The 12,986-nt window shown below is 41.8% G+C and overlaps 1 protein-coding gene across 4 annotated transcripts in view; it reads left to right on the top strand.

Annotated features, from left to right (window-relative positions):
- The window catches only part of LOC124405468, a 167,474-nt gene extending 159,174 nt beyond the window's left edge, over positions 1–8,300 (top strand). For all 4 annotated transcript variants that reach the window (XM_046880372.1, XM_046880375.1, XM_046880373.1 and 1 more), the window contains 2 exons: positions 3,927–4,148; positions 7,056–8,300. In XM_046880372.1, the coding sequence (XP_046736328.1) occupies positions 3,927–4,148; positions 7,056–7,157 (324 nt within the window). In that variant the 3' untranslated portion in view covers positions 7,158–8,300. The remainder of the gene's footprint in view (positions 1–3,926; positions 4,149–7,055) is intronic.
- The last annotated feature ends 4,686 nt before the right edge of the window (positions 8,301–12,986 follow it).

A 12,986-nucleotide genomic window follows, 5' to 3' on the forward strand; every position in this document is an offset into this window, starting at 1 on the left:
ATTACCACGTGACTGTTTTTAAAAAGTTTACCTCGTCCAGAGCCGAGGAAATAAAACCGTATAAAACTATTCGTGTAAAGAATAGAATAAGAAGAAAAAGAAGAAGAAGATGAAGTAGAACGAAGAGAATGAAAAGAAAACGATCTAAGGTGAAGAAATGAGAGAAAATAAAAGTATCCGCGCCATTATTCTCTCCGCAGCTTGCGACCCTGTCGCGTTCGTGTCACTTGGATGCTGCGTCCACTTACCCGACAACTATAAACTAGTAAAACTTCTTCTTTTTCCTTCCCCGTAGTTCTGTCACTGCGACGACCAGTGGCCATCGGTTAATCAGAGTCATCCCCGATGTTTATTGGAAAAAACAAAAAAAAAGAAGAGAAAAATAAATGCTTAAACTCGTATGCAGGCGAATGATCGGTTGATCGAGCGACATATTGGACAGGTCTCTCAGACTCCATGGAGATGCTGGCACGTCTCGACATATGAAAACGTGTGGAGGTATCCGTGTTCGTAAAAAGCACCGTTCGATCTTCCTCTCCCTCCGTTGCAAGCATTGATCGCTACGCCGTTGTATCTTCCACTCGGGCCTCAGTGTTTGCCTGTTCAACAACCGACGACAACAACCAGCGTCGATCATACCATTAGTCGAATTAACCGTGCCAGAGGCAGACGATAATTCATTAACAGAATGAACGGATTACTGCTTCAGAGCCTTTTCATCCGATCCTTCCGTCGCTCTGGGGATGCTCGAAATTGATCCGGAAGAAAGAAAATAAGCGACGTGACCACCGACACTTGGTACTGCGATATCGCAAGCGGGTAGCTGAACACGTGGCCTAAGTACTGAGTTCCAGGAAGGCGCGTTAATCAATGATCAGTGTTCTCTAATGAACGGTAATTGCGATTTCCCATTGCGAGATCAAAGACGCCACAAGGTCTAACGGAGAACACCGATCTGATGTTTCGCGCAAACAGCGCGGACTGACTAAACAATCGGAGCAGGTGAACGTCTGCTGTACAGGCTTACAGATACGTGTTCATGCTCAACTTCACGACGCGTATAAAGAGCTGGACGAAGTCTGGTACGATGGAGTTTTTCTTCCAGACAACGAAGTATAATTATAAAATGGCAAGTTATATTAAAGGATGGATAAAAAAAAGATGGAAATGAAAAAGGGAACTTCGGTAAATATATTTTAATTAACTTTAATTCGTGGACAAAGAAATTTCTCAAGACGAATTTACCTCTATATAATATAATATATATTTATACATATATATTATATGCACATACTCAGCTGCCACTCCAAGACTTGGGGGTAGGATAATTTCCCTTGGAATTTTCTATACAAGTCTAGAGTATTGGCTTTTGTAATTCGTGGTATCAGGAACAGAGCGGATGAGAAGAAAAGAGATGGGAGTTTAAGTTGGGAAAGAAGTGAGCGAAAAAAGGAAAGAAAAAAAGATAAGAAGACGACATTAATAAAATCAAATGGAAAAAAAAGAAAGAATTAACTTGACGCTCCGTCCATACCTCGTTCGTTTCTTGCATCGCGTCGCCGTGAAATTCAATTGGATCGCATCTCCTCCCCGGGCAGCTTCTTTCCCGGAGAGAGAATCCTCCCCGCTTTCTTATCCTCCTTCCCTCCAGAGCGGTAATGAATTCTCTCAGCATTTAATTTACTCTACTATATCTCGGTTAGATCTTACAAACGTAGATCGAGGTAAATTGCGTCGCGCGACTTGAAAATCTGCCACAACATACAAATGACATTAATTGTTATAAATAATAATGATACGTCGTGACGCGCGATTCTTATTCGATTCGTAACTAAATTACAAGATCCGAGGTGTGATACTGAATTATAAAAACATCCTTTGTCGAAAGTGGGAACTGAAGCGTGTTAAAACGGCCGTCACCTGTCACGTAAGTTTGAGTTAACATCATGAGTGATTGCTGCAGTAGGGAATTGGACAGACAGTGAGTGTTTCGTTTCGAATTGTGTAAAAATATTTCCCAGTCAGCCAGGGGAAAGAGAGGAAGAAATTGAAAATACGAAACACTGCGTTACGGGCTCAATTATTCGGGCAAAAGAAAACCGAGATCCTTTTAAAGATTTGCTTGTAACTGTAGGCGTACTAAAAAACAGTTGAAGAGTGAAATAGAAAAACTGTAAAAGGCATCAGGTGAACGAAGAGAGGGTTGATGGGGAGGGGGGAAAGCGAGAGGCGAAAAGGAAGAAGTCCAAGGCTCACGTGGATAATTATTTTCCGAGAAGGCGCTTTGTTTCGAATAATTACCATTGTCCCGCTCCCGGGACTATTACGTGCGCCATCCACAAAAGGAGATCAAAAGGAAAGATACTCAGACACTCGACTGGCGCTGACGGAAGGAGGCCGAGAGAGAGAGAAAGAGAGAGAAAGAGAGAGAAGGAGAGAGTGAGGGAGATGAAGGAGAAAGAAACGAGGGGATGAATATCTCTCCACATCCCTGCGAACCCGAGACCGCGCACCCTCTGTTTCGCGGACATCAGGAAGGGGCTGCCGGTGCTTCTGATGGCGGATGTAGTTGGTGTATTCCGGCAGCGTTCAAGAGCCGGGAATTTCTTTCTTTGATTATTCCTTTGAAAGAACCACACGCCAGATGAACTAGACAGGGTATAGATATACTTCGATCCCGTAATTACGGGATGTTCAGAAACAGCCCTAGCAGCTGCAGCAACAGCTGCAAAAGAGCGCCACGAGTAGGTAGGTACTTATCTCGTGTAGAGAGTTTAATTTCTCACCCGATTCCGAGGTCGAGGAGAAAGTCGTGAACGGACCAACCACGCAGACACTTGGAATCGTGTAAAGTCTATCTATTTGTTTGTAAACGCGTCCCTTAAGTCGAGAAACGTGGATGAAATATAAACGAATGACAAATGTCTAGCTTGTGTCTGATAAGCTACGCTAATATTTTCTATACAGTTTCTAGATAAGCGATCAATAATTCGTGTAGATCATAAAGTGGACCAACGAGCTGAAGCTCGTCCCTTTTTACTGTAACTACACGCGTCTTGAAGGGAGTGAAATGATCGCTCGATACTTCTCGGGGCGAGTCGTAATTCGATTTAATTATTCAATTAGTCAAGCTTTCGAAACAGCAAATTGACGCTACGTTGAATTTCCCCCCGGCAATATTTGACGTCTTCAGTCTTGCTGTAATATCGGCGTTAATTGCTTGAGGGAAACGGTCCGCAAGCACCGACGACGTTTGTTCTTTATTTTTCATTCCACTTCCACTTCCACTTCCACTTCCACATTTTCTTTTCTTTTACTTATTTCCTGCTTAATGCTCTTCAAAATCACGGCTCGGTCTTCATCCTGTCGAGGACACCAAGACCTCTTTAAACTTTGTTTAATTGGCTTCACCCACTTCGCCCACTTCGCCACGTTTCCGAAGGCTGCAGCACGGGTTGAGAGCTCCCCGACTGGCGCCTTGGCTCTTAGGTGGAAAACGGGGTCGTGTGAAGTGGCGCAGCAGTCCTAGTCTAGCTACTTTCACCACCCGAAACTACCCCGCACGTAGGGTGCCAGCCTCCCTCCTGCGATGCCGTCAAGACACAACTGGCGACTCTAGAGAGTGGAACACCTCAAACAACCTCGTAACAACTCGACTAATAGCCGGCCTAACGTCCACCTTGAGCCCACTTGACTCAACGTCTAGTTGTTAGTTCCTTCCGTTACACTTTTTTGCTTTTTTCTCGGTTTATGAGAGGATTCATCGTCCCGAGATGATTTGAGTAGGGCGCCTCTGTAATCATCCTACGAGATCGTCCTCGTCCTGATCCTCGTGGGGATAAATCATGACGTGAATTTTCACCCACAAAAATCGTGCGAAAAACGTGCGGCGTATAAAAATTTTCAACTTTTCATACTTTTGACAGGAAAACAAAAGGTTGGAGAGCGACGAACGCCCGGAGGAAGAGGATCTCGACGGACACGAACACCTGCCTTCACCCGACAGCGGCAAGTCAACCGACAACGAGGGAATAACGTCACCGATCAAAATGCGCTCCGGTGTACTCGGCTCCGACCACGAGGACTGTGACGAGCTTATGGACGTCGAGAACACGGCACAGGCCTGCATCATGCACGCCCTCAGCATTGTAAGTTTTCAATACACCTAACAATACCCGCAAACCAGGGACGAGACTCGAGATAATTAGCTAAATTACAACCACCTCTCTAGACTTTAGAAACAAAAAGAGACTTGACGCGATAGCTTGACGATTTTTGCTGAGATATTTACTCGCGTCTACGTCTAACGCAAACCACCTAATCAATTACAAGAGTCTGTGACGCTTTGTAGTCAGTTGTCGTCACTGTTTAATTAACTGCGAAATTTAATTAACTCAGAGATCTATAATCCTCACGGCTTGGATATGATATGATCAAATACCGTCTTGAATTAGCTTGATTAAAACTTACTGCAGCCGATGATAGTAAAGCGTTGCACATCACAATTTATCAAAAAGACAGTAAGCAAGGCGAGAAAAAACAAGAAATATCCATTTGAAGAACCGATATCTCACGCCCTTTAGGGTCCGGTGCAACAATCAGTAAAGACGTCCAAGCTACGTGTCAGGAATTTTTAAGAACCCCTGAGCCCTTCACCCCGTCGATGTATAAATGGCGATCAAGCTCGTAATATCGATAATGCAAGAACTCGATGCAGTTGGGGAGGGAGGGGGGCTCGGTGCGTGGCAACAATTACCTAGAAGCCATTATCCGCGATGTGCTATTCGTAATACGCGTCGACCATAAACGCGTGCAATGGCCTTTGGCGATGGTCAGCCCATTTTGGATCCCCGTCGCACAGGCGCTTCCTCCGAAAGTGAACCAGTCTCGCTCCGCTCTCTGCAAGGCCCAAAGACCTGGATGAACGCGTCCTGCCTGACCACGATTCTCGTCCACGATGTACAAAGGGCCAGAATTTATACCGATAGTGCTTATATCGCTGGTCGTGAATACCTCAATTTCCCGTTTCTGTCGTGAGCCTATTTGCCCAGCTGCACATTAATACCAGGGTGCGTTGCATGGATCCGTTATACGATCGACGTTGAGACTCTGATGTTGGACTCTGCGAGTGATAAGTATTTTTTTTTTTTTTCGTTTTTTTTTCCACAAAGGATATTAATGAAAAAAGTTCAACAAGCAGGATGAAAATAGAGAAAAAGAGGAGAATAAGTAATGATAACTTGGGTGTTCTAAAATACAGAGCTTACGTTGACTGATGACGTTCATCAAAGTGTAATGGTAGCAATTTACCGAAAGCTTTTTCACACTGGCGTATATATGTATACATACACCTGCAGTGTATGGTTCGGTGTAATCTTGTGAATGATTTCAATATGAGACTTTCAACCACGGGAGCTATTTACAACGGTGCCGAACAAACCTCCGCGAGAGTTACAGCGCTTGTAACTTTTTCAATTCCGTTTCAAAGAAGAAAAAAATATATATATATATATCGTATGGGACTGTTGAGTAAAGAGGAAAGAATTGCAGATCTATTCGTGAGATTTACCCCAAGAACATGAGGTTCGTATTGTCTTAGATGCAACCGGCTGGAGATGTTGAAGTGAAAATTCGCCTACAAAAATTCCTCGACAACGGAATAAAAATCCAACGTTATACCTTCACAATCGCAGTATTCAAGATTGACTGAACAACATTTATAACTAGAACGTGAATGCGGTTCCACGGTTTTCATCTCGTATATATATATATATATATATATATATATATATATTTCTGCGCGTATATGCACGGCATTTTGCACATAGGTATATATACCTAACCAGACGCCTCGTGGAAACGTGATGCAAGCAAGAGTCGGTGAAAGACAATTCGTTCGCACGTCGCGGCTTTCACAATGCACTACGAATTTATCCCCCAGTAAAGCTTCCAGAGTCGGGAAATGTTCGATATGACAGGCACGCGGCATACCGCGTCACACCTTCCCTTTCCCCTTACCCCCATTTCACCCAAACCACCCCGAATCCACCCTCGATTATACCTACGTTTCCGTTCGTCAGGGATGCAGTCAGCTTCGCGGAATTAATTCCTCAAATTTCACTTTATACGGTCGACTCGGCTGATTCGCGTTATTTATAATGCTTCGTTACACGGGTGTGCGTAGGTATATCTGGGAATGTAGTAAAATTCTACAACCCCTCGAGGTGGTCACCACGAATTACGGCTAATTGTTAAACGTTAAACAACGTGGTGGTCGCGTTACGTCACGCAAAAGCAGCTCGTTAATTATATATAAATCGTTAAAACGATACGGAATTAGGAAATAATTAATGTCGTTATGATAAATCGATCGAAAGTTGACCGGAATTTAATCAAAGAGTTGATTGGAAAATATTTCGAACAAATTAACAATCGATTATACCTATACCTACACAACATAAAAGCTATTTCTCACAAATTCAAACGTTACATAATTCCACCGTTGCTATATACGAAACACATTTACACTTGTACGATTCAATCCTGTGAGAATGGAGGTTCGATCAGGCGACAACAAGAGAAAAGGGATCGACGGGATTTCAAAGTAGTCAATTTTCCTCTCGTAGAAAATACGCTTTGATTTGATTCGGAGCGAAGACCATCGAGTTTGCAGGTAAAATTGAAAGAAATAGGTAAGTATACGGTAGCTGTATACCTATACGGTCATGGGTAGCGAGAAACGTTGAAAGAAAGACGGAAAGAGGAATGAGAAAGAAAGAAAGAAAGAAAGAAATAAAGAAGGAAAGTCGGTAACGAAGGAAGAAAGAGGGCATAAAATCGGCAAAAGTATAGTCTTGTGAAGTTAAAAGGAGTAGAGGAGGGGCTGCTGCAGTTAGCCTGTGTTTTTTCAAGTGGTTCGTTCTCGGTAGTTGAGCAAAAAGTACTCCAATTACCACGCATTCCGCGATACAAAACTGGATATCGAAAAAGGGGTTGAACACCCCTCTACATTTCCCCACGAGTTTAGAAGATGTATTCGGTTTTTCTGATTCCAGGATTCATCTGTGGAACGCAGTTCGAACCCGAGCTCGCGAGGGGGTCCAGCCGACCCGGTGGTTATGGCGTTGACCAACGGCTCTCTATCGGCAAAAGAATGAACTAACTCTAGTCACAGATTCGGCCTTCCCTCCTACTAAAAACGAGCATGAAAGTCCCAGCTTCTACTCACCAGCAATGAGACATATCGGGGACATGCCCGTCTGTAAATAGCTTAAGTGTCCCCCAAGCCACCCCGGTCATCCCCCCTCCCCCGAATACAATTACACACGCAAACACACACGTACACACACACGCACGCAACGTGGAAACAAGTCCCCCCCCCATCCTCCCTCTTGTTCCGCAGACTAATTACGTAAGTAACTAACGTTGATTTAGAGAAGAAGAAAAAAATGTTAGCAAAGGTCGGTGATTCGTCATTGAAAACGTCCAGCTTGACAATTGAAATGTTTTAATGCGAAAAATGTATAATCTTGCCTACAATGTATTTTGCTATACAGAGGAAGCTGCAGCATGATGTATTATAAATTTGCTTGGTATGGATAGAATTCGTAATAGCACCCGTATGGCGATTGACGTTCATAATTTTGATCTGATGAAATTGTGTTTGCAAAGATCCCGGATCGAAGGGTTGATTTCGATCTACAACTAGGGTTTTCCGAGCATTTTTATAAGGGAATGTGAAAAGCTTCCTTGCGGTGTGTTGAAAAATGCAAAACCTTAATTACTCACTCAAGTCTTACCTTGTACATAATAAGTAAAATATAATTATAATGAAAAAGTGAATGAGAAAAAAAGAAAAGGGTAATATGAAAACGGTATTATTTTTCGACAAACATATATATTTGTGTGTACATGTGTGAGAGTTTAACATATCAAATCGTACTACTACTCACAGAATATGAAGAAGACGAGAAAACTGGACGATTCGTTGACGACAATCCCGAGGAATTAAATACGTCTAATGTAAGTAGGCAATGTTTAAAATAAATTGTAAATAAAATTCTCCAAAGAGACTAACTCCTATAAGATAATACATTGCGATACTTTCATGTATGAACTTTACCGAGTCACGTGACCAGTTCAATTTCCATCCCTAAAACTTGCCGGCTAGGCAATGCATACTTAAGCTTAGATTTTACTTTGATTCGCTATGAAGAGAATCGGCAGCAAAACACCAGTTTCACCACCTAATCCTATAGTTTTAAATATCGAGAAAAATCATGAGAAAAGCGTACAGTAAAGTAACACTTCAGTCAATACCGTTGAATTTTAATGAAAATTTGACTCGGCCACGTGTAAACCTTATTGTTATTAAGTTGCCTAATAAATACTCTCCTCCCTTCCCCAAATTCACTAAATTGTGTGTGAAGTGACTTAGCATAAATCGTACATCGTACAAGCTTTGACACTTGTACTTTTTAAGCACGACGCATTCATTCTCTCACTTGAAACCTCAAACTACACTGTACGACGGCATAAAATATCATCGAATTACATCGTTCAATTATTCAATCAAATTCATCAATTTATAATCATGATACACGACAAGGTTCGAAAACAGAGAAGCAACCACCGTGATTAAAAAATATTGGAATTTATCTCCGTAGTTGCGAATATCTAGTCAAAAGCACTGCAACGCAGCCGTGCACCCTGAATTTTATTTTACATCAGCTGTAATACCTACCCTACACCACTGAAAAACTTTTCCAAAAACGATCATCACGACTTTATCATATACATATATATACATTTATATATACATACATATATGTATATATTTATTACATAAACCACAGGTCTCTTAGTGCCGAAATATAATTATTATTATTAGGCTATACGTTATTCGTTTAAAGCATATTTTCAAAACAATTATATTAACGTATATTACTATTAATTATTATGAATTTGTAAACATTACAATAAAGTGAAGTCGAAGCGTATAAGTATAAATATATATTATAAGAGGATATGTCGGATCGCAGGTTCGCACCGAGAAAAAAACCAAAAAGAAAAACAAATATAAGTAAAATAGAAAAAAAAAAAAAAAACAACAACAACAACCAACCAACCTTACAGAGTGACTACTTTGCGAGTCCACTGGCTGTATAATCTAATGTTATACTCGTATTAATTTATTACTATAGGAAATATAGAACCAAAGGTTATTTGTTCATTGTCGTATATAAACAATGTTTTATGTATATCATTATCATCTTAATAAAAATACGTTACGTCTTTTAACATTGTGAATAAAATTTCTATGTTTTACCCAAACATTACCAATCCGTTTTACCGTTTAGCGACTTGCAGCTCCATTCAAAGCTATACGCACACAATATCTATACACCCACATCGTTTGTTTCAACCGTCGCGGTATAAGATGCCGTAAGACTTGTCTTCTCGATTACAAACTGATAATTAGCTCGGAACTTTATCTTTGCTTGCAGAAAATTTTCGAACCTCCTCGAAACTCTGAACGCTCGTTAATAAGGTACATCGAGGTAATTCAAGGCGACTGAGTTCTCCCTTGATCCGACAATAAAGCGAGAACACCGATCGCGGCTGTTATTGATAATTTACAACCCAAACCTATTTTACCTCGGAGACAAGAACTGTCAGATCAGGAAACGCGACGATAATGATCCGGCTCCCGATGACGTCACTTACTCGTATATTTAACTCTCAGAGGCGAGACTCTAGCCGGTTAATTTTTGATGATGATATAACTGGACACCCTAGCTGAGTCTAGTAACGTTAAAAGATGCTTAGACTAATTTGCGCATTGCGCATAATACGGTTGTCAGATGAAGGTGGAGTGTTACTTTCATACCTTCGTTACTTTCCTTTTGCGTATCCATCTGTTTTATCGCCTAGAGAGCAGTAGAACGAAGAGAAAAAAAAACAGAAGCGTAGAGAACGAATGAGGAGAGTTATAACCCCAATTTCTTATATCTCCGTTGTAAAAAATGATTGTATCGATAGAGCGTTTTGTTATTACTATACCCCAATAGGACGTATTATATTCGTGCCGAGGAAGAAAGAAGTATTGGCGAAGAAAAAATATGTATCGAAATCCCTTAGCCCTGGCAATAAACATTGATTACTTAGGAGGGGGTGCGAAAATGGTTTGAGGTGGGAAAAAAATGACGGTACCGTGTAATTAAATTTATCGGAATGACGGCCATAAGTTTATACCCAACTCCCTCGGTATTATTTTTACGGATGTGTTTATACTGGTGAAAGTTATTAGTCGGTGAAAGTATTTGTTGCTCCACATTGTGGGGGAATTAGAAGCAATTTGTAACAAACCTAATAAGCAATTTAGATAATCGTCCTCGGCACGCAACGCGTGTATGAATCGAGGCTGAGTCAGAAATTCTATTCGTTAGGCTTTATCAACTCATCGAATCGAATTATTTCAAAATTTACCACCATTGAGAAAAAAAAAAAACTCTGCGTGCGTGACGAGTTTATACTTGATATTCGACATTGAAAATCATTATATCATAATCAGTGAAAAATTAATTCCTCGTTGTATTCCCACTATAAACTGTACTCGTGTAGAAAAAATTTTATATTATAGGAAAGTAAAAAATTTTCCCTCTTGAAATGCTAATCGAGATCGAAATACACCGCACCCTTTAGCACATGCCAGTTTTTGACTCCTAGAGGCGTTCCTTTAATCGTCCAATGAACAACAGTGCCAAGATAATAATTCTGGCAACGTTCCTCAGAATCGAGAACAGTTGGGGATTCGGATCGCGCATAGAGTTAACCTGGCTACGTGGGCTGCGAAACGGTGAAGATTTTGGCAGCGTTTTCTAAGACGCTGTTTGTCAGAGAGAGAGAGAGAGAGAGAGAGAGAGAGAGTAAGTGGCTATATACCGCCTAACCGCATACCTCGCCGTACTTGACGTCGAAAATAGACACAGTGGGACGATCGGTTGTGCGAGCTTTGTTCGCAATCGTGCTTTTGTATAAAACTAAAGGACGACATCTGCCTGAGGGGTTGAAAGAAATTTTCCCCCGTTTAGGTGGTTGATTGATTCGTGTAGGTAGAATTGAAGGGAGAATTTTGGCGGGTGCAAGAACTTTAAGAATCTTTGTTATTTGGACAAGGGGCAGAAGGGGAAGTACAAAGTTGTGTCTTGTATTACGGTAACAAAGGTTGCGGGTAAATTAATTGAGGCTCAAATTAAGCCGGCAAACAAGCATCTTATATATAAACGCCCTCGTGGCCGCGCGTTTTACATCCCGCGATATAAATAATAGAGAACAAGGTAATTAATCACCCGGTCAATCTTAATACCAAGTTTGATTTTGTTAATTAACCAGTCGGTAATGCGAAAAGGATCTCCCCATCCCCGTCTTTAATTTTCTGCAAGGCCGTAGAGCTGCGCTAGAAGGAGGAGAAACGTGGCTTCGATTTAATCGGGCTTTTCAGGATCAGATACTCCGCACCGTCAAAGGCTCGGGGATTTCTACTTCCGGCTTCGGAAGTCGAGTGAATTTTTATAAAATTATTCGAACAAGCAGCCGACCACGATGGACCGGCGTCCGAAATGCCCTTCATCTTCGCGAACAAGGGAGAGAAGATCTGTCATGCTGTCAAATATTCGGTTATTGATGGATCGGCCCTTTCCGACGTCACAAGGAAACACCGAGCGAGCCTGAACGACACTGTCCGCCATTTCTCGAGCCTAATTGACAGACTCCTTCGAGGACACGGGGTTATTTTTTAGGCATTTTTCACACCTCCTCACCTTAACCGAGATAGGAACCTTTCTAAGGACGCGACCTACACGGCTGGCTGAATCCAAGGAGAAAAACATTCCCTCCATCTCGTTTGGCGTCTCGATCTCACCGTCAGCCATGGCATATTTTTTTCTTGCTTCTCGATATTGCAATCGATTGACGGTGTCAGCTCCAACCAGCCCTGACACTGACAGATTTTTTGTCTACTTCACTCTCTCCTTTTCACAACAATATCCATTAATTGGGTACCTATTGTAAATTTTCTTTGCATTTCAACCAAGTCAAGTTTCAAAAAGCGGATCCTTGATTCGATCGAGGCGCGTCTTACGTACGGATCGGAACGTGACTGCGATTTCCCGTTCCAGGAATACTATACGTGTGTTATTGATAAAAGCATAGTCAGAGGTGCGATAGTGGTAACGATATGACAGGCACTCAGGGTATTGCCTGCAGCACCCTCGTATAGCTCATGCCTGCTCGTGCACCGCCTGCCCTTATTTCCGTTCCCGTCTATCCGCAGGTGTATGACAGCCGGTGTATGGGTGTATAGTTTTAACGAAATGACGTCTGATACGACTGATAAAAGAGCAACCGCACCCATCTGCCCTCCGACACTTTGTCCGCACCGTTTCACCCTGTTCGCCTGCGACATCCAAGTTATACTGTTATGTAACAAGGTGAAGTAATCCATCCAGCAAGTAAGTATTCGTACTTCCTAGGTAAGTCTGCGGTCCACCTTTCTCCGCGAAACTTGACTCTTCTAGTTTCTTTTTTGTTATTAAAAATAGCTAGCTCAGGACCCACGTCAGCGTAGTCAAGACTGTACGAGAAAATTAGATTGAATCGTAAATCTTTTTCTTTTATTGCGTCTCTTCAGAGTTTATTCTTATAAGATTCTTCTAAAATATTTAAAAATTCCGAGAGAATGTGGAAAGCTTTATTTTCTTCTTCTCTTGAGATTTTCAACCCGTGGCTTTGACCCCTCGAGGCGTTTTGTCTCGAGTAATGTCTTTTTCTAGCCCTTTTTTCTTTTGTTATTTTTAACAAAGTCTTGTTCATTAACCAAGTAAATGAGCCCTGCAGGGAGACGAGCGAGCTGGCAAACAACGCAGCCGACGGAGTAGCTCGGGGAGAGTTGCATATTGGCGTCGCGTCCCCGCGATATTTTCTTG

The sequence above is a fragment of the Diprion similis genome, chromosome 4, assembly GCF_021155765.1.
Source record: "Diprion similis isolate iyDipSimi1 chromosome 4, iyDipSimi1.1, whole genome shotgun sequence".
In the NCBI taxonomy this organism is placed as follows: Eukaryota; Metazoa; Arthropoda; class Insecta; order Hymenoptera; family Diprionidae; genus Diprion; species Diprion similis.